We start from the raw sequence: 22,746 nt of genomic DNA, 5'->3' as shown, positions 1-22,746 counted from the left end.
GCTGCCCAGCCGGGGGGCTGGGGGGGGACGTGTGAGGGAGTCTCGGGAATTGAGCATTTGAATGGGTGGACTTAGTAAAGAAGATCGCCCCCACCCAGCTGGATGGGCATCATCCAATCTGCTGGGTTCTGAAGACAACAGAAAAGTGGAAGAAGGGCAGGTCTGTTCTCTCTGCCTGAGCTGAGACATGCATCTTCCTCCGGTCCTTGGACACCCATGCCCCTGCTCAGGCCTTGAGGCTCCGAACAGGACCTACACCACAGCCCCCCGAGTCTTGGGCTTTGGCCTAGGACTTACACCCCAGGCTGCCCTGGTTCTCGGGCCTTCAGGCTCAGCATGAATTACACCACCGGCTTTTTGAATCTCCAGCTTGCAGATGGCAGATCATGGGACTTCTTGGCCTACATAATTATATGAGCCAGTTCCTATAATCTCCTCTCTATATAAATATGTGTGTGTGTGTGTGTATATATATAAAATGATGAATGTGTGCTGAAATCTGCCACATGCCTCTTGAGTATCTACAAATATGATCCTATGCTATTTCTTCTCAGAGCTTCTAATATGATGCAATACATCATAGAACTGTTCATTCCTTCCTAAAATCAATCCCATTTTGCTTTAAATGTGCTGTTGCAATATGTTGCTAGTATTTTATTTGTCATTTTTGTATCGATGTTCATCAGTAAGATTGGGCTTTTTAATGCAATTAAGTTTGGGGTATCAATATTATATGCACTTCAAAAAAAAAGAATTTGGAAATTTGCCTTCTTTCCTTATTTTCCAGCAGAGATTAAGTACCATTGCGACTAAAATTTTCTTAGATTCGACAGAATTCTTTAGAAGCCTCTTCATGAGAGAGTCCTTTGAAAACATGCCTACTGAGTCTGCGGAAACTCGTATGTTTAGGTTTTCTGCCTTTACTGGGATCAGTTTTTTTGTTAGTTTTGCTTTGCTTTTTACTTTTGGCAATTGACTTTTTTTGTTTGTTTGTTTTGTTTTTTGTTTGTTTGTTTGGTTGGTTTTTTTGGTCTTTTTGCCTTTCCTATGGCCATATCCGGGCATATAGAGGTTCCCAGGCTAGGAGTCAAATCGGAGCTGTAGCCACTGGCCTACGCCAGAGCCACAGCCACAGCAACGTGGGATCCGAGCCGCGTCTGCCACCTACACCACAGCTCATGGCAACGCCGGATCCTTAACCCACTGAGCAAGGCCAGGGATCGAACCTGAAACCTCATGGTTCCTAGTCAGATTCATTAACCACTGAGCCACGACGGGAACTCCAGCAATTGACTTTTTGTACGTGAATAATTCAGTCATTTTTTAGTATATTCACAATGGTGAGCAGCCATTAATGACCACTTGTGATCCTAGAACATTTTCATCACCCTGGAAGTACCTGCATCCCTGTTAGCGGTCCTCACATTCCCCCCCGCCACCTCCTCACACGCATTAATCTACTCTCTGTCTCTATAGACCTGCCTATAACCTGTGGACATTTCATATAAATGTCATACAGATTACAGCTTCCCCTGCTGGGCTTCTTTCACTTAGAAGAATGCTTTCAAGGTTCATCTATATTGTAGGATGAGTCTCTGCTCAAGTGTTGGCCCAAGGTCCTGGATTGGTGTGGTTTTAGCTTCCCAGCTGATTCTAATGTGCACCCAGCACTAGGAACCCCTGCTCCAGTCCACATGCCAACCTACCCACCATCCTGTAGCCAGCTTCCTTTCTAAAAAACCCAAGTCTAGGAGTTCCCTTGGGGTGCAGCGGGTTAAGGATCCAGTGTTGTTACTGCTGCAAGCTCAGGCCTCTGCCGTGGCTCAGGTTTGATCCCTGGCCCAGAAACCTCCACATGGCATGGGCCTGGCCAAAAAATTAAAAAAAAATAAAATCAAAAACCCGAGTCTAGTCTTAGCACTGCTCTACATGTATGGATTCGTACTGGCTACATAACCAAATCCAGGTTCCTCAAGGCAGCAGTCACTCACTGTCTGGCCCCTAACCCACCTTTACATATTCATTTCCTAATAACTCCGTACAACCAGTCATATACGTTCTGCTAACTTATTGATGCTGTATATAGACAAAGACAATGCTGTACACATTGCAGAACCCAAATATTAAATGTATTTGTCTTCAGTAAGTTTATTAATTAGGAAAGGCAAGAAATATAAGTTTTCAGTTAAAAACATAATATTTGGGAGTTCTTGGTGTGGCTCAGTGGAAACAAACCCGACTAGTACCCATGAGGATGCAGGTTCAATCCCTGGCCCCACTCAGTGGGTTAAGGATCCAGTGTTGCCATGAGCTGTGGTGTAGGTCGCAGATGTGACTTGGATCTGGCGTTGCTGTGGCTGTGGCATGGGCCAGCAGCTGCAGCTCTGATTCAACCCCTAGCCTGGGAGCCTGCATATGCTGCAGCTACGGCCGTAAAAACAAAAAATAAAATAAAATAAAATAAAATAAAATAAAATAAAATAAAATAAAATAAAGTAAAATAAAGTAAAATAAAATAAATATTCTTAGAGTTAGGTTGGCAAAAGAAAGCCTAAAATGAGCTCTCAGAGGAAGGTTGGAAACTATAGCAAAATGCATCAACAGTTTCAGGAAAAAATAGATATTTGAGACTCACTTCTCAGTAACTCTAAAAATGAAACAGAAGAAGGCGATGGGTTAGGAGCCTGTGTGGCTCAATGCCTTTAAATTAACCAAAAGCTGATCTGCATTATAGCGCTGGTTTCATTACCACCTTATAGAGTGGCACCGCCTCTACACAATTGTTTTTGAACTTTTCAAAGATGAAAATAATGAATTCCCATGCTCCTTGGGACCTGCTGCTGTAACCAAATCCTTTCCTTTTCAGAGCCACTTGAAAAGAACCTATACCAGTCCTATCTTTCTTCCCCCACCCCACAGTGAGAGAACAGTTTAGACACTGTACCTCATTATTTCTGTAGATGAAATGAACGGAGCGGCATTCACTCATCTAGAATATACAGAACACTGAACTGAATGCTACCACTGAATATAGTGAAGACGAAAGTACTTGCCCTGTGTGCAAGGGGAACCACTTTTACCCCTACTGTCCTCCAACTAAATTTGGGGTGATTTCAAACAATGTGTCCAACATCCACAGCTTGTGATTTGTGGAGGAAGTTTTTTGTTTTGTTTTGCTTTTTTTTTTTTAGGGCCACACCTGTGGCATATGGAGGTTCCCAGGCTAGGAGTGGAATCGGAGCTGTAGCTGCCGAGCCACAGGAACACTGGATGCTGGAACTGGAACAGCAACATCAGATCCGAGCTGTGTCTGCGACCCACACCACAGCTGACGGCAATGCCGGATCCTTAACCCACTGAGCGAGGCCAGGGATCGAACCCACAACCTCATCGTTCCTAATCAGATTCCTTAACCACTGAGCCATGACGGGAACTCCTAGAGGAAGTCTTAAAGGGAGATATTCTTCATGTCCTGCTTGACTGGAGTAGCTAAACAATGACGGCTGTTCTTCCACACCCTTTTAGTCCCCCTCTGAAGGGGCCATCCTACCAACCAAGGGCAGCCTAGGACACAGCTTAGTAAGATATCTAGGAGCCTCAAACCCGTCCTTGGGTTCCTGTAAAGAAAATTCAATAATGACCATAGTTGATAATGGCAACCGTTGCAACTCCAACATCCAGTGGCATCCCAATATTTTCACAGAAGTGGCTTCTGTTAATTCAAAATGAGTTTTCTGGATCCATAGATGGCTTTCCTCCAAAAAAAACCCATTCAGGGACCCCCGCTCCTTTCTTCCTGTGGCTCCCTCGTTTTCCGTACCTGACTCCCAACATCCCTCTGCTTGCAGGTATCAAGCTAGAAGGGGAGAAGCCTGAAGGATCCCCCATGGAGGCGTTTGTGAACCAGCTAAGAAGTGGCCCGCACCACGTCCACCCACAGCCCGTTGGCCAGAACTCAGTCATAGGCCCCAGCCTCTCTATCTGCGCGAGAGCGTAGGAATTACACTTTATGCGCTCAGAAAGAGAGGAGACAAACTGGACTACCCAATCTCCACCATTGTCAAGCTCCGTGACATGAATCCCTAGCACCACCAAGGAAGGCGGCGCTAAGAAACCCGTGAGTTTATCACAGAGTTCCACCTGGCCTAAAAATTCGGTTGGAATGGCCTAATATTTGGCTCATACAATCTCATCAGGACCAGAGGATAACTGTACCAGACAGGCAGGAAAGTACCTGACAAATCCAGTTCTTCTGAGAGTTCCTTTATGTCTAGATGCTTATGCTTTGTACCATTTGATCTGCCTCCCTGAGTACAGCTGCTTTAACCGGCAATGGTTATATAACCAAAAAATGATCCTTCTCCACAGGCCTACAAAAGAGAGGCCTATGAGGTTGTCCATTGTAAGAGCTCTGCTCAACAGAAGCACCCTCTACTCAATACTGACAAATAACCAAAGCAGACTTTCCTCTCTTCTTCCTTGGAAGTTTTATTTTTATTTTTAAATTATTATTATTATTATTTTTGCTTTTCAGGGCCGCACTTGCGGCACATGGAGGTTCCCAGGGTAGGAGTCAGACCAGAGCTAAAGCTGCCAGCCTACAGCCACAGCCACCATAACACCAGATCCAAGCCGTGTCTGCGACCTACACCACAGCTCACAGCAACGCCGGATCCTTAACCCACTGAGCGAGGCCAGGGATCGAACCTGCAACCTCATGGTTCCTAGTCGGATTCATTTCTGCTGCGCCACAATGGGAACTCCTTCCTTGGGAGTTTTAAAGGGAGACATACAGAGAGGGATGCAGATGAGAGAGAGATGGAAGAGGACTAACAGAGAGAAAGCAGGAAGCAGACTCAGAAGGCATCAGAAGCCATGAGTAAGCAGAAGCAAAGGGATAGGAGACACACAGTGGAGGTTAAATTAGTCAGCAGGAAAGTAGGAAGAAGAATCTGGAAGAGGGGGAATAAAGAATACGAGTAAAATCACCAGGATGTTACGCTACTAGAGTTGACGTGGAGTCACAGAGCAACTGCTGAAATACTAGAGTCCTGTTTCCCCTTCATGGCACAAAATGTTGTTCCAGTGCCTCAAGGGGCTTGAATGCCACTGCAGTACGTTTTTTGCTTATTCCTTATAAATATAAGAAATAATTACTGTTTATGTCACTTATTTCTAAATAGATCCTTATGATACACCTGCATTAACTGAGAAAATCTGAAGATGATTTGGCAACCTGAAAGAGCGCCACCAACAGAACGAGGAGCGGAAGCCAGATTTCCAAACATGCCTGTGGCCGTCTAAGCACACGGTACTGCTTCTTGGGTTTGTGTTCCCTTGAACTTCCAAAGTTAATGAAAATGCTCCCACAAACTGTCCTGCCATGCATTTGCATTCAGTCTTCCACATTTAATAATGCTGAGTTTTCAAATGAAACCAACATGTGATTTCCTATGTTAAAGAGAACTAGGAGTTCCCGTCGTGGCGCAGTGGTTAACGAATCCGACTAGGAACCATAAGGTTGCGGGTTTGGTCCCTGCCCTTGCTCAGTGGGTTGACGATCCGGCGTTGCCGTGAGCTGTGGTGTAGGTTGCAGATGCGGCTTGGATCCCGCGTTGCTGTGGCTCTGGCGTAGGCCGGTGGCTACAGCTCCGATTCGACCCCTAGCCTGGGAACCTCCATATGCCGCGGGAGCAGCCCAAGAAATAGCAAAAAGACAAAAAAAAAAAAAGAGAGAGAGAACTAGTTGAGGATGCAGGAGTATGAACTTAGAAGCCACAGAGGGTACACACCCAGAGGCCACAGGAATTATGTGCCCGGAGGCCCCAGAAAGTACACTTCCTGAGACCACCAATACTCAGGAGGCCTCTGGCTCCCAGTTTTTGGAGACCTACAGCAAAATTGGCACCTGATCTAGATGATACAGTAAATGCAACAAATACCTACAATCCAAAGTCAAGCAAAGCTGACCTCCAAAAATATAAAATACAAAAAGGGTCTTCTTTATCAAAACAGGGCAGTCAAGTACCCTGAAGAGGGCTGCCTGAACCCAAGTGCTACTTCTCTGTCATGGTGCCATTTCACTAATGATCTTCTACAGTTTACTGGGGTACCTAGAGCCCCGCACCCTTGGTGCTGCCCTCCAATACAATCAAACCAATACATGCATGCATTCTGCTAAGATTAACGGCAGAACTACAGCCATTCCAGACTCCTGAATGCCACCCTGAAGCCCTAAAAATGAACTTCATCACAAGTCTGATTTCACTCCATGACAACAATATCATATTCTGAAAGCACATAACAATTTGAGCTGAAAGTGGGGGGGGGGGTATAAGGTAATAATATGTATGCATTTCCTTATATATGCATAGCATATTTCTGGAGTGACCCTAGAAATTAGCACTTTAGTTGCTAATAGTTTGGAGGGGTTTTGAATGGCTAGTGGAGGGACTTTTCTCTATACTCGGTTCTCTTTACATTTTTAACCATGTGAACATACTATGTATTCAAACATGTTTTTAAAAAAATTTTAGTCCTCCTTCCTGATTTTTCTCTTCATATCCTGTAATTGTTTAAGATCCGCCTCTCTCTCTCTCTCAAATCTTACTTCTCCCTTTGACATCTTTTTTTTTTTTTGTCTTTTTGCCATTTCTAGGGCCGCTCCTGAGGCACATGGAGGTTCCCAAACTAAGGGTCAAATTGGAGCTGTAGCCGCCCGCCTACACCACAGCCACAGCAACACTAGATCCAAGCTGCGTCTACGGGCTACACCAAGTTCACGGCAACGCCGGATCCTTAACCCACTGAGCAAGGCCAGGGATGGAACCCGAAACCTCATGGCTCCTAGTGGGATTCGTTAACCACTGCACCACGACGGGAACGCCCTCCCTTTAACATCTTTAACAAACTTTTCTTCCAATCTCAGTTGGAATGAGTTTCTGTCTTTGTTCCAGCTGCTATAACAAAAATGTCATAAACTGAATGCTTATAAACAACATGTGTTTATTTCTCACAGTTGGAGGCTAGGAAGTTCACGATATGGTGCAGGCAGATCTGGTGTCTGGCGAGAACCCGCTTCCGAGACAGCCGTCTCCTGCTGTAACCTCACGTCGAGGAAGGGAGGAGGCAGCTCTCGGGTCTCTTTTATGAGGCCACGAATCTCAATCCCGGGGGTTCCACCCTCACGACATAATCACCTCGCCACCCCCAAATACTATCACACAGGGGATAAAGATTTCAACATGCAAAATCCTGGGGGGATACAAACTTTCAGAGCACAGCAGTTTCTTATTTGCCTCCTCCTCCTCCTGTCAGAATTCAATTATGGAGACGGAGATACCCTATCTCCCAACAGCAACAATAAAAATCTTCCTCTTTAAGAAAAGGTGAAAAAGAACTTGGGCTTACAGGATTTATTTTTTGGGCATTCTAGGACAAGAATAAAGATTTTTTTTTTTTTTTTTTGGTTATGCCCACAGCACGTGGAAGTTCCCGGGCCAGGGATAGAACCTACACCACAGCTGTAACCAGTGCCACAGCCGTGACAATGGTGGATCCTTAACCTGCTGAGCCACAAGGGAACTCCGGGGATAGTCCGGGATAAAGTCATTTTTTTTTTTTTTTAAAGGCCACACCTGCAGCATATGGAAGTTCCCAGACTAGGGGTTGAATTGGCACCATAGTCCATGGCCTACACCACAGCTCGCGGCTACACCAGATCCTTACCCCACTGCGTGAGGCCAGGGATTGAACCCGTGAACTCATGGATACTGGTTAAGTTCCTTAACTGCTGAGCCACAACGGGAAGTCCCGGGATAAAATCTTTGAACAATTCCACATGAATAATTTTAGCCCTGATGCAAAAGTAACATCACATCACAAACAACCCAAATTTTCAAAATTAGGACAGATATCAAATTATGGTATAGTCACACAATGGAATGCCTTGAAGCCATTAAAAATGATATAAATTTATAAAATGTTAATCAAGGACAACGTATTCGAGTATAAGCAAAAGTTTTAAAGATGAAAGAACTCAGGGAAAAATATCCATGAGCACTGTCTGAAAAAAAAAAATTAACAAGAGAGGAGTTGCCATCGTGGCTCAGTGGTTAACGAATCCAACTAGGAGCCATGAGGTTGTGAGTTCGATCCCTGCCTTGCTCAGTGGGTTAAGGGTCCGGCGTTGCCATGAGCTGTGGTGTAGGTTGCAGACTCAGCTTGGATCCCAAATTGCTGTGGCTGTGGCATAGGCTGGTGGCTACAGCTCCAATTAGACCCCTAGCCTGGGAACCTCCATATGCCACAGGAGCAGCCCTCAAAAGGCAAAAGCCAAAAAAAAAAAAAAAAAAAGAAAGAAATTAACAAGAGAATCTAGATAACAGAAATAAATCAAAATAAAGAACTCAAGGAGTTCCCACTGAGTTTCAGAGGGTTAAGAACCCTACATAGTATCCATGAGGATGAAGGGGGTTAAGGATCCAGCATTGCCTCAGGCTGTGGTGTAGGTCACAGATGTAGCTCAGATCTACTGTTGCAGCGGCTATGGCATAGGCCTCAGGTGCCGTCCAATTCAACCCCTTGCCTGGGAACTTCCATATGCTGCATATACAGCCATAAAAAGAAGAAAAAAAAAGTATACCTGAAATAAACTAGCAGATTGAAGGAGAAAAAGTAGAAGGAATTTTGAAAGTGCTACCACATTTACCTTCTACAGCAGGGAGTCAACTGACCCTTGTATATTTGAAATGAGTAGTTTAAAAAAAAAAACACATACATGCAACGATTACAACCTCTTAATGTTTTTCTTGCAATCTTTTCTGAATATAAAATAAGTAATGTCTCTCATGACTAACAAACACTGAGATTCCACAATTTCTTCAATTTAAATTAATGTTTTTCTTGTGTTTATATTTCATTTTTAGAAAGCATGATCATTGTGATCTTATTTTTATAGGAATAGTCGCTTGCTACATTCATTTAGTAAGTATTTATTGGTCATCTACTACGTGCCAAACTCAGATCTAGGTGACGAAATACAGCAGTGAACAAAACAGACAGAATCTCCGGCCCTGGGAGTTCCCGTTGTGGCTCAGTGGTAACAAACCCAACTGATATCCATGAATTCGATCCTTGGCCTCGCTCAGTGGGTTAAAGATCTGGCCTTGCCATGAGCTGTGGTGTAGGTTGCAGGCGTGGCTCAGATCTGGCATTGCTATGGCTGTGGTGCAGGCCAGCAGCTGTAGCTCCGATTCAACCCCTAGCCTGGGAACCTCCACATGCCTCAAGTGTGGCCCTAAAGAGCAAAAAAAAATCATAGTTCATCAAAAGAGCTATTACAAACAAATCAATCTTTTACAAAGCAACTAGAAAGTGAGATGGTGAAATAACAAGATATAAACCACTCTTTAAAAATATTTTTATGTGCAATTGTGAAATAGTTCAGATAAAAGTACTGAAAAAAAAATTAAAGACAGCCATATATCCAATACCAAGATTTAACAGAAGTAAACATTTTGCCACATTTAAGCAGCCAAAGTTCCACTGTCCATCTCTTCTCCCTCCATTTCAGATATAACCACTATTTGGATAATGTTTATCACTCTCATGCATGTATCTGTCTAAGCAAACAATAGCCTATCACTTTGTGTGTTTAAAATTTACACACATGGTATCATAATGTTCACTTCCTTTTGATTTTTTTGTTTGTTTGTTTGTCTTTTGGGGCTGCACCCTCGGCATCTGGAGGTTTCCAGGCTAGGGATGGAATCAGAGCTGCAGCTGCCGGCCTCCACCACAGCCACAGCAACACCAGATCCGAGCTGCATCTGCAACCTACACCACAGCTCTGGCAATGCCGGATCCCAGACCCAGAGTGAGGCCAGGGATCGAACCTGCATCCTCATGGATACTAGTTGGGCTCATTTCAGCTGCGCCACAACAGGAACTCCCCCTTTGGCAATATTTTTAATTTAACATTGTTTTGGGACTTTATCAAAGGTACACATGCAGTCTTAGTTCATCCTAGACTTCATTTGCATGTGAGAAGTATCGCTGTTTGAATAAACCCCAGTTTTTATAATTCACTCCCTATCAAGGACTCTGTGGGTCCAACAATGCCATTCCTCTTTTATAATACACTTTCCATTCCACAAATGCAGACCCATTTACCTCTGTAGTTTTGCAAAAGCTCTTAGAGTGATGTTAAGCTTTTTCAGATGATTGTTTGGGGAAACTGTCCGTGCAATTTCTCCGCCGGCGCTCACACTTTTCACTACATGATAAAAATAAACTGTGAAATGTTGTATTAATGTCTCTTCAAAAGTAGTGCCAAATGTGAAGAAGTGGAAGTAATATTTATGGCACCTCTGGTCCTCTTAGGAAGAATTATTTCTAATCCGTTACAAAAAGGTTTTTTATTACGTACTTCTTACTGAATTTTAGGCAAGACCTAATACACTCAAGGTTCTTGTCAAATGCTTAAGAAACTTGAGTCTCCTTATCAGTAAAACAGATGAATACAAGGTGGTGTGTTCCCAGAGACTCATGCTGAGTTGAGATGAAAGCAGTCAAAAGAGTCTCCACTTTAGCAAGAGGATACCTGGGGCTGCTGGACTGGGTAAAGTTTGCCTAAAAACTAAGAAAACAAGAAAAAATTAGGAGAAAACGGAATTCCCATCATGGCTCAGCGGAAACGAACCTAACTAGCATCCATGAGGACGAAGGTTTAATCCCTGGCCTTGCTCAGTGGGTTAAGGATCTGGCGTTGCCGTGAGCTGTGGTGTAGGTCCCAGACTCAGCTTGGATCTGGCATTGCTGTGGCTGTGGTGTAGGCCGGCAGCTATAGCTCCAATTCCACCCCTAGCCTGGGAAGCTCCATATGCTGAGGGTGCTGCCCTAAAAAGACACACACGCACAAAAAAAAATAGGAGAAATCTCTTATAGATGAGGCTGGTGTAAAGTAAACACAGAATAGTCTGGGATACTAATAATAAGGTCCCTCTGCAAAGGCACTGAGGCTTAGGAATGGCATAGATGGATGCGGTTGGAGAAATGGACAGACCAGCCCTTTTACACCAGGATTGGACCCTACATCATCTTAGCTTACCAAATTCTTGAGTATCAATCTGCTCTGGAATTGATTAAAATGGAGTGTTTCAAAATATAGATGCTGATCTAAACTTACATACTTTTCAAAATTCATTCATGTTTTTTTCATTTCAGTACTCCTAACACTCTTGTGGCTTAAGTGGTACAAATATTTCTTCAAATTTATAAATAAGGAAAATGAACTAAAAAGAGGTGGCCTATTTTAAAAAATCATTGATAGAGGCAGCAACTGACTCTACCGACTTTCAGTGTACTTTTAGTGTTAGAAGCAAAAATGAAAGGACATCGGAGTTCCTGTCATGGCTCAGTGGTTAACAAATCCGACTAGGAACCATGAGGTTGTGGGTTCAATCCCTGGCCTTGCTCAGTGGGTTAAGGATCCAGCGTTGCCATGAGCTATGGTGTAGGTTGCAAACGAGGCTTGGATCCCGAGTTGCTGTGGCTGTGGTGTTCGCCAGTGGCTATAGCTCCAATTCAACTCCTAGCCTGGGAACCTCCATATGCCATGGGAGTGGCCCTAGAGAAGGCAAAAAGACAAAAAAAAAAGAAAAGAAAAGAAAAAGAAAGAACATCAATTACAAAAGACTAGATACATTTGTGAATAAGATTAGAGCTATTTTCAAATTAAATTTGTCAGCTACATGGAAAAATTAGTGTCCTTACTTTATAGGCATTTATTATGGGGTATGCTTTATTGTTTACCAAACTAGCTTTATTCAGGGTAACAAATTTATTCTATTAAAACTACTTTTATGACTTTTGTTTGTTTCCAAAAATTAAATCCATACTCAAAAAGACTGTTTCCAAAAATTAAATCCATACTCATTTGACTAATTTTTTTCTAATTTCTAAATGCCTGAAAGTAAAAGTAGTCAAAAAAAAAAAAAATAGATGGAATAAATTTCACACACTAAAGCTAAGATCGTTAATATATAAAAAGATAAATTACTGAATGGGAAAAATGAGGAAAGGTCATGAACTGCCAGTTTAAATAGATGGAAATACAAATTGTCTTTTTGTTTATTTTTGCTTTTTAGGGCCACACAGGCGGCATATGGAGGTTCCCAGGCTTGGGGGCTAATCGGAGCTACAGCTGCTGGCCTACACCACAGCTACAGCCACGCAGGATCCAAGCCACATCTGCCACCTTCACTGCAGCTCACAACAATGCCGGATCCTTAACCCACTGAGCAAGGCTAGGGATAGAACTTCATGGTTCTCAGTCGGATTCATTTCCACTGCGCCACAACGGGAACTCTACAAATTGTCTTTGGACATACAAAAAGATGTCCAAAATTAGGGAAGTAAAAATTAACCCTGAGTTCCTAATTTTCACACATCAGACTGGCAAAAGTCCTAAAGTTTGATATTGAAACTGTACAAGGGAGTAGAGAAACAAGCATGCTCCCATAACGATGTGAGAAACTATACTGTCAAGATAGCAACACCTAACCAAAAATATTCCTGCACTTTGACATATTTCCAAGAATTTATCCTAGAGAAAAAGTCTTAATTTTGCAAAACAACATGCATGCTCAGATATTTTTTGCACATGGACTATTATAGAAAAAGCCTAAAAACAATCTAAATATCCATCAATGAGTGATTAATTCTATATGTTTTGATTCATCCACAAAATGCAATTAGAAGCTCTTAATGTACTAAAAAAGAATAATCACCAAGATACATTTATAAGTGGAAAAAGAAAAGTACATAGTGGTTTAATAATAATAATAGCTCACCACTTACATAAAAATACACAAACATTCTGCAACTCAATGTTACAAAACCAAGCAATCCAGTTTAAAAATGGGAAAAGGATTTAATAGGCATTTTTTTCCAAAGAAGATGTAAAAACGGCCAATAAGGACATGAAAATATGCTCAACCTCATTAATCATTAGGGAAATGCAAATCAAAACCACAAGACTCCACTTTTGACCCATTGGGATGGTTATTTAAAAAAACAGAACAAGTCTAGGTGAGGATGTGGAGAGATTGGAACTCTGTGCTGTGCTGGCGGGAATGTGAAATGGTACAGCCACTGCGGAAAACAGTACAGTGGTTTCTCAAAAAATTAAACAGAGACAACCAAAGAATTAAAAGCAGGGATTCGAAAGGGTAGTTGTATATTAACATTCATGGTAACATTATTCAAGCAGCCAGAAGCCGGAAACAGCCCAAATGTCCACGGACAAATGGATGGATAAACAAAATGGGTTCTATATGCACACAGGGGAACAGTATTCGGCCCAAAGGGATGGAGTTCTGGGAGTTCCCATCATGGTGTAGCAGAAACGAATCCCACTAGGCACCGTGAGGCTGCGCATTCGACCCCTTGCCTCGCTCAGTGGGTTATGGATCCAGCGTTGCCATGAACTGTGGTATGGGTCCCAGATGCGGCTCGGATCCTGTGTGGCTGTGGCTGTGGTGTAGGCCGGCATCTACAGCTCCAATTCAACCCCTAGCCTGGGAACTTTCATAGGCCGAAGGTGCAGCCCTACAAAGACAAAAAAAAAAAAAAAAGGAATTCTGATACATGCTACAATATGGATGAACTTTGAAGACAGTATGCTAAATGAAATAAGCCAGAAACAAAAGGACAAATATTTTATAATGCCACTTGCATGAGGTACCTAGTGTAGTCAAACTCCTGCCGACAGAAAGTAGAATTGTGGCTGCAACGAGCTAGGGAGAGGGGAGAAGGGGGAATTATTATTTAAAAGGTATGGAGTTTCAGTTTGGGAAGATAAACAAGTTCTAGAAATGGATGGGCAGTATGGGGCATGTACTTAATGTCGCTAAACTATATACTTTAAAACGGTTAGATGGCAAATTTTATGTTATGTATATTTACCACAATAAAAATACACACACACACACACACACACACTTGTATTTGGAAGGACTATCTCTGGAAGAATGAGAGAAACATAATAAATCTTGCCTTTAGAAAAGGGACATGGACAGCCAGGTGAAGAGACCTACCTCTCACCACAGATTCTTTGTACATTTAGAATTTTACCTCATGTGTATATGTTACCCACTCAAAAATTTAATTTTCAATCACATATTAATTGAAATCTGAACATAAGAGCAGGAAAATGTATATAAGTCAAAATGTACTCTATTCTATGTTTCATAGGGGGCAAAATAAAAATACCCTAAGTAATGATATTGAAGACCTGCCTCAGAGTTCCCACTGTGGCTCAGTGGGTTATGAACCTGACCAGTATCCAGAAGGATGCGGGTGTGATCCCCGGCCTTGCTCAGTGGGTTAAGGATCCGGCGTTGCTGTGAGCTGTGGTGTAGGTGACAGACATGGCTCGGATCTGGTGTTGCTGTGGCTGTGGTGTAGGCTGGCAGCTGCAGCTCCAATGGACCCCTAGCCTGGGAACCTCCATATGCCACACGAACAGCCCTAAAAAGAAAGAAAGAAAGGAGAAAAAAGAAAAAAAAAAACCTGCCTTGATGTTTTTCAAGATGTAACCTTCAAAAACAATAACCTTCAAAAACTTCCAAACATGGAAAAGACCATAAAATATCAAAACACAGCACAGATATAAGTAAAAAGTTCTTATGAGAGTACAATATAACAATGCTAATCCAGATTAAATTGAGGAAAACAACTCTAAATTATTTACTTTAAAAATATAAAGCAGGAGTTCCCGTCGTGGCGCAGTGGTTAATGAATCTGACTAGGAACCATGAGGTTGCAGGTCCGATCCCTGCCCTTGCTCAGTGGGTTAAGGATCCAGCGTTGCCGTGAGCTGTGGTGTAGGTCGCAGACGCGGCTCGGATCCCGAGTTGCTGTGGCTCTGGCGGAGGCTGGCAGCTACAGCTCTGATTCGACCCCTAGCCTGGGAACCTCCATATGCCGAGGGAGCGGCCCAAAGAAATGGCAAAAAGACAAAAAAAAAAAAAGAATATAAAGCAGAATAATAATACTAGCTAATATTGTTCTAGGTTTTTAAATCCCAAACTAATTTGTCCCAAGTTAATATTGTTCTAAGAACTTTAAAAATGTCCATAGACAAGAGTGATTCTCAAACTTCTGGTCTCAAAACCTTTACTCAAAAATTATTCAGAGCCAGAGTTCCTGTCGTGGTACATTGGAAACGAATCTGACCAGGAACCATGAGGTTTCGGGTTCGATCCCAGGTCTTGCTCAGCGGGTCAAGGATCCAGCGTTGCCGTGAGCTGTGGTGTAGGTTGCAGATGAGGCTCGGATCCCATGCTGCTGTGGCTCTGGCGTAGGCCAGTGGCTACAGCTCCGACTAGACCCCTAGCCTGGGAACCTCCATATGCTGAGGGAGCGGCCCTAGAAAAAGGCAAAAAGACAAAAAAAAAAAAGAAGAAGAAGAAGAAGTAAATAACTGTTTAGTAATTTGGGGGGAAAAAGTCTATTTAGGAGTTCCCGTTGTGGCTCAGCGGTAATGAATCCGAGTATCCATGAGGATACCGGTTTGCTCCCTGGCCTCGATCAGTGGGTTAAGGATCCAGCGTTGCAGTAACCTGTGGTGTGGGTCTCGGATGAGGCTCAGATTTGACCTGTAGCCTGGGAACTTCCACATGTGGTAGATACGGCCCTTAAAAAAAAAAGTCTATTTAGACCTTCACTTTTAATCACATGCCAAAATAAATGCTAACTGTTTTCATAAACAGAGGAGGCTGCTGAGGCTGGGAAAGCCAGGACCAGGCCTTATTCAGCATTGTATTCCCACAGCCTCTCCCAGGGCCGAGGCACAGCTGCCCCAAACAGAAGAAACTAATTTGAGTTTTATCTCTGCTGCTAGTCCATTATTCCATCTTGAGCAAGGCATTCTGCATCTCTGGCCTTCATTTCTGATTTATTACGAGAAGAGAGCAGTGATACCAGCAGCATGAGAACACCCACAGTAAACTTTAAAGTCCTATACATATTAGCAGAAGGAATAAAGACTAGAAACTGCATTTGGCCACATTGCTACCACTCAGATATGCTGAGCATTAATATTTGAATGCTAAAAATCTGCCAATTTTCTTGGTAGCTTTATTTTATAAAGCAGACAATTTAAGTTGTAAGAATATACACTTTTCCTCAGGGCCTCAGTAGAATTATTTTAATTCTGAATGGGAAAAAGATGCAACACTGGATCCTTAACCCACTGAGCAAGGCCAGAGATCAAACCTGCATCCTCATGGATGCTAGTCAGATTCGTTTCTGCTGAGCCATGATGGGAACTCCCATATGTATGTATTTTAAAAGCAAATTCTATTCACTCATTCAACAAATTTTACTGAATGCCAGCTATGTGTCTAGCACTAAGCTATAGCAGAGTCCATCTCATTCACAGCATTTCATCTGTAGGTTAGAACAGGCAATGTGCATATATATTCTTTCCCCCAGATTATGAAGAATAAGCAACAGTATTGATCTGAAGCAAATGTCATTAGCAAAGACCTTTTTTACAGGGCACAGGAATGAACCCTCATCTACTTTATAAATTGTATTAGCAATTTAGAATTAGAAGAAATCATTTCCAAACCTCACATCCACTGTATTATTCGACTCATGGTCAAACACTTCAAAAGCTTCTTTGATTTTTTTGTGAAATTCTGCTACTGCTATCTCTGCGAAAGGAAAAGTAAATAACAATTAATTCACTCTAGAGATCTCAAAGAATGGAACAGACTTTTTTTTTTTTTTTTTTTGCTTTTTAGGGCTGCACCCTTGGCATATGGAGGTTCCCAGGCTAGGGGTCCAGTTGGAGCTACAGTGCCAGCCTACACCACAGCCACACCAATGCCAGATCCAAGCCACGTCTGCGACCTACAACACAGCTCGTGGCAACGCTGGATCCTTAACCCACTGATCAAGACCAGGGATCAAACCCATATCTTCATGGATTCTAGTCGGGTAAGTTAACCACTGAGCCATGAGGGGAACTTCTGAAGCAGACATTTTTTTAACTTCAGCATAAGACATAAACAAGAAAGTGCCAGAGTTCCCGTCGTGACTCAGGGGTTAATGAATCCGACTAGGACCCATGAGGTTTCAGGTTCAATCCCTGGCCTCGCTCAGCGGGTTAAGGATCTGGCATTGCCGTGAGCTGTGGTGTAGGTCGCAGACTCAGCTTGGATCCCATGTTGCTGTGGCTCTGGCATAGGCTGGCAGCTACAGCTCTGATTTGACCCCTAGCCTGGGGACCTCCATATGCCATGGGTGCAGCCCTAGAAAATACTAAAAAAAAAAAAAAAAAAGTACCAAAGGTGCACTAATCTCAAGTTGGCAGCTTACTGAGTTTCCACACAGGTATATACGCAGAGCTGAGCCACTACCCAGATCACGGTATAGAGCGTTGCTAGCACCAGCCTATCTGCTATCTCAAGTAGTCTGGGTAGATCCTAGTCTAAGAAGCAGAAGGAATCCAATGCCACGGAGACTGTGTTTCTCTAGTGTGTCCATGGGTCCTGCTTTACTCTATGCCCGAGGAGGGCTGGCGTTGGAGGGTGGGAGGCACACAAAAGAAACATGACACTCCCTTAAAGAGCATTCAAAGTAGTTTCGAGACAAAAACTTACATGAAGCAATTAAAAAGTCATTTATTCGGTAAATATTGATTAAGTACCTACTATGTGCTACACGCTATTCAAAGGCTACAGTTACAGGAAAGAACAAAACAGACAAAAATTCCTGCCTCCATGGAGCTATTTGTTGAGGCAAGAGGGAAATATATAATAAGCTTACACATATCTGATAAAATCCACACCGGAAGTCAAATGATGCTGGAAAAAAATCAAGGAAGGGCCATAAGGGGTGGTGATGTGGGGAGAACTGGTTGGTGTGACGGCTTGGGAAGGCCCGCCTTAGTGATGAAGTGACTTCGGCACAGATGCGAAGGAGGAGAAAGAACCAGCCTTGGGAATATCTGCTGAGAGAACAGCAAAGGCAGCGCGGTAGGAAATACGGTCAGAAAGGTGTGAGTTTGGGGGTGGGGACAGACGCTGCGAGGCTCTGGGGGCACAGTAAAGATAAGGGCCCTGTGCTCTGAATGAGATGAGAAACCACTGGAAGGTTCCAAGCAGCCAAGGGTGATGGCCTGGCTGCTCCCCACTTTGGCTATCACGTGACGAATACACTGAAATGGGACAGTGGGAAGCAGAGAGACCAGTTAGGAGGCTGCTGCAACATTCCAGGTGAGAGGATATTGCACTCACTGTCTGCAAAATGAACAGTTTTTCTAGAAGAACTGGAAAGGGGAGTTCCCGTCGTGGCGCAGTGGTTAACGAATCTGACTCAGAACCATGAGGTTGTAGGTTCGATCCCTAGCCTTGCTCAGTGGGTTAAGGATTCCGCATTGCATTGTAAGGTGTGGTATAGGTTGCAGATGCGGCTCGGATCCCAAGTTGCTGTGGCTGTGGTGTAGGCTGGCGGCTACAGCTCTGATTAGACCCCTAGCCTCGGAACCTCCGTATGCTGTGGGAGCGACTTGGAAAAAAAAAAGGACAAAAAGACAAAAAAAAAAAAACTGGAAAGGGAGAGATTAAGGATGAATTTAGATAATTAATTTTAATTGTGATACCACCAAACTGTAGAAAATGGGGAAATTTTTAAGTCCTCATATTCCCTTTACCCTGACAGAACCACTCTTCGTTTTGCCGTACTTTCCTTTCTTCATACATAATCTTTTATATACAGTATTTAACACCTACCATTCATTCACACAACAAAATTTACTGAATGAACACATGTACCAGTTTCTGTGGCAGGTGCTCACCCACATTTACCACCAGAGAGGTTAAGTATCTCATTTTTAGAAAAAAAGAACTCGGACTTCCCGTCGTGGCGCAGTGGTTAACAAATCCGACTAGGAACCGTGAGGTTCGGGTTCAGTCCCTGCCCTTGCTCAGTGGGTTAATGATCTGGCGTTGCCGTGAGCTGTGGTGTAGGTTGCAAATGCGGCTCGGATCCTGCGTTGCTGTGGCTCTGGCGTAGGCCGGTGGCTACAGCTCTGATTCGACCCCTAGCCTGGGAACCTCCATATGCCACGGAAGCGGCCCAAAGAAATAGCAAAAAGACAAAAAAAAAAAAAAAAGAAAGAAAAGAAAAAGAAAAAAAGAACTCGAAGCTCAGAGAGGTTAAGCAATTGGCCCAAAATCACAGAGCTACTAAAGGGCAGAGCTGGACGGAACCCAGATCGTCCTCACGGGAAGGATGTTACTCTCCCCTGCTCTCTCCCCCACCTAAATGACTGCGAGCACCCATAGTTTAAAAACTAACTCCTAACTACTTCACTCAAATGTTATATTTTTTTCCATGGAGTTCTCTTGGGGCACAGTGGGTTAAGAATCCAGTGTTGCCACTGCCGTGGCTTTGGGTCTCTGCTGTGGTGTGGGTTCGATTCACATGCCATGGGCAGGGCAAAAAAAAAAAAAAAATTTAACGATGATTGATAAAAATTCAATAAAAAAGAACAAATTCTTTTTTAAAAAAGAAGTTATATTTTTCCAGGTTGCCACATAACCTACATAACCTTGCATTTTTAACAGTACCAAAGCAATTAACTATTGATATTATTTCTTTATTGTAATAAATGACATAGCAGCAAACTTCTAATTTAATAAGCAAGCACTAAATATTATCTCCGTATTTGAATTTACTGCGATGCTTAATGAATAGTGATGATTAACGCTTGTTTACTGCTTTTCGTTTCTATGCTATGACTTGTCAGTTTCTCTTCTCTGCTCATTCCTACTGGGAGCTTCCATTTTGTCTTAACAGCTCTTTAAATAACAGACTTAAGCCTATGTCATAATTACTGAAAACAATTTTCCAGGTCAGCTGTTTTGCATCTGTTTTCCTAAAATGAAAACAGTTCCATCTCCTTTGTGATTACGGAAGAAAAAAAAAAAGGAAGAAGTTTACATTCAGTAAAATCCACTTCAAATCCTGCCATGCAGAGTTAACGACTCTTAATGTTGTCCTCTAATCTAATTCTTTACTCAACGATAAATTGTGAACATCTTTCATTCTCGAAAAAAATTTATACATTATCCTTTTTAGTACTGCTGGATATTCTACTATAGAACCTTACCGGAATGTATTAAACCAACTCCTTAATTGTACATACTTAGGTAGTTTCCAATTTTTCGTTGATATAATAATTCTGGGGTGAACCACTGTGCCCAATTCATCTTGTGCATATGTCTCATTAGCTCACTGAAACAAAATAAGTTGAATGCAATTGAATCTGTGTTGGGTATTGGGAAGGTTCTTATTAGTCCTAAGAGTACCTTGGGAAAAGCTCAATGGTTGTAACACTGCCACTGCACAAAGCTGATGTTGCTTTTTAAACTGGAGATTATTTTTAAAAGTACTTTACCTTTTATTTTTAGGTAGTCACATCTGTTGCGATTTCTTCTCATCCTTTTTTTTTTTGTCTTTTTGCTATTTCTTGGGCTGCTCCTATGGCATATGGAGGTTCCCAGGCTAGGGGTCGAATCGGAGCTGTAGCCACCGGCCTACACCACAGCCACAGCAACGCGGGATCCGAGCCACATCTGCAACCTACACCGCGGCTCACGGCAACGCAGGATCGTTAACCCCACTGAGCAAGGGCAGGGACCAAACCAGCAACCTCATGGTTCCTAGTCAGATTCGTTAACCACTGCGCCACGACGGGAACTCCTCTTCTCATCCTTTTTAAGTTTAGAAACGTATCCTTTGAAAACAGCACCAAAACCATCCTTTTTCTACAGGTTGGGTGAATACTCAATTCTATTTTCTTCTACAATTTAAATATTTACCCTTTAGTCCATCTTAAATGTATTTTGCCATGATTCAAAGCAAGAGATTAATTTCCGATCTTATTTTAGTCATTTCTAGTTTACTAATACGCACTTGAATTATTTCCTCCTACTTTATAATGTGTTATGTCTACGTGATAGAGCCTACTTCTATTGATCATCTAGTCCACCGATTCCATTCTGAATTGCATTTCTCCTCTTAGGTCACTGCTACCCTATTTCACTTGTGACCACTGTAATTGGGCTTCCTTTTAGGAATGCTCATTAATATTCTCACTAGTGTATTCTTCCCAAAGGAAATCTAGAAATCCAAATAAAATTTAGAAATTCCAAATAAAACACTCTTGGGAGTTTTTCTGCTATTGCAATGAGGCTACACACTGAGAAAGAATTAACATTTTAAAATAATTTTCGGGAGTTCCTGGTGGCACAGTAGCTTATGGCGCTCTTAGTGCGATGGCTCAGATTGCTGCTGTGGCGCAGATTCAGTCTCCAGTCTGGGAAATTCCACATGCTGCAGGTGTGGCCCAAAATGTAAAAATTAATGAATTAATAGTTTTTACATTTAAAAGATATATATTAGATATATAGCTCTTTTATATCTCTAAATTCAATGTTGATATATTATGGTTTTCCTCATACGTCACATATGATTCTCTAAGATTATGTCTCAGTATTTCATGGATTTTATAGATATTGTGAAGGAATCTTTTCAGAAATCTTGGAATTTCTTGAAGTTGAGGTAAATACTGATTTTTAAAAATTTGATATTGGGAGTTCCTGTCGTGGCGCAGTGGTTAACGAATCCGACTAGGAACCATGAGGTTTCGGGTTCGGTCCCTGCCATTGCTCAGTGGGTTAACGATCCGGCGTTGCCGTGAGCTGTGGTGTAGGTTGCAGACGCGGCTCGGATCCCGCGTTGCTGTGGCTCTGGCGTAGGCTAGTGGCTACAGCTCCGATTGGACCCCTAGCCTGGGAACCTCCATATGCCGCGGGAGCGGCCCAAGAAATAGCAAAAAGCCAAAAAAAAAAATTGATATTGATCTTGGAGTTCCCATTGTGGCTCAGTGGAAACGAATCTGACTAGACCATGAGGTTGCAAGTTTGATCCCTGGCCTCACTCAGTGTGTTAAGGATCCAGTGTTGCCATGAGCTGTGGTATAGACTGCAGACGCAGCTTGTTTGGCATTGCTGTGGCTGTGGTGTAGGCTGGGAGCTATAGCTCCGATTCAACCCCTGGCCTGGGAATGTCCATAAGCCCCAGGTGTGGCCCTAAAAAAAACAAAAAATAAAAAATAAAAACAAATAAATAAATAAAAATTTGCTATCAATCTTATATCCATCAATTTCCTGAAACTTGTAGTTACAATCCCTTTTCAATTGATTATTTTGTATTTTCCTATAACACATTTTTGTGTCTTTCCAAAAAGTATTAATTTCTCCTTCATGACATATGACAGTGGTTAGAACTACCAAAACAAATTTAAATCATAAAATGATGATAATTCTTGCTTTTTTGGAAGATTATTCTATAGATTTGAATACTAGTCTTTTACAGTAAACATAAGGCTGACTTGTGTTCTAAAATAACTATTACTAATAAATCTAAAGCAGTATTCTTCCATTCCTATGCCTACGTTTTAATATTAAGAATAGTTACTAGCTTTAAATAACCTCTTATCAATATTTTCTAAATTTTCTAAAATGTGTGGGGGTTTTTTTGTTTGTTCGTTTTTGTCTTTTGTCTTTTTAAGGCCGCACCTGCGGCATGTGGAGGTTCCCAGGCTAGGGGTCCAATCTGAGCTACAACTGCTGGCCTACACCACAGCCACAGCAACGCCAGATC

General features: G+C 42.5%; 1 protein-coding gene across 5 annotated transcripts in view; it reads right to left on the bottom strand.

Annotated features, from left to right (window-relative positions):
• Positions 1 to 22,746, bottom strand: part of EFCAB2 (EF-hand calcium binding domain 2) — a 95,195-nt gene that overhangs the window by 41,449 nt on the left and 31,000 nt on the right. Inside the window, exon 2 of one of the 5 annotated variants that reach the window (XM_047755267.1) lies at positions 16,640 to 16,724. The exons of the other annotated variants lie outside the window; for them this stretch is intronic. Within the exon in view, the coding sequence (XP_047611223.1) occupies positions 16,640 to 16,724 (85 nt within the window). The remainder of the gene's footprint in view (positions 1 to 16,639; positions 16,725 to 22,746) is intronic. 5 annotated transcript variants of the gene reach the window in all.

This window comes from Phacochoerus africanus, chromosome 12 (assembly GCF_016906955.1).
Source record: "Phacochoerus africanus isolate WHEZ1 chromosome 12, ROS_Pafr_v1, whole genome shotgun sequence".
Taxonomy (NCBI): Eukaryota; Metazoa; Chordata; class Mammalia; order Artiodactyla; family Suidae; genus Phacochoerus; species Phacochoerus africanus.
The sequence above is the reverse complement of the archived record's forward strand: the minus strand, read 5'-3'. Positions and strand labels throughout refer to the sequence as shown.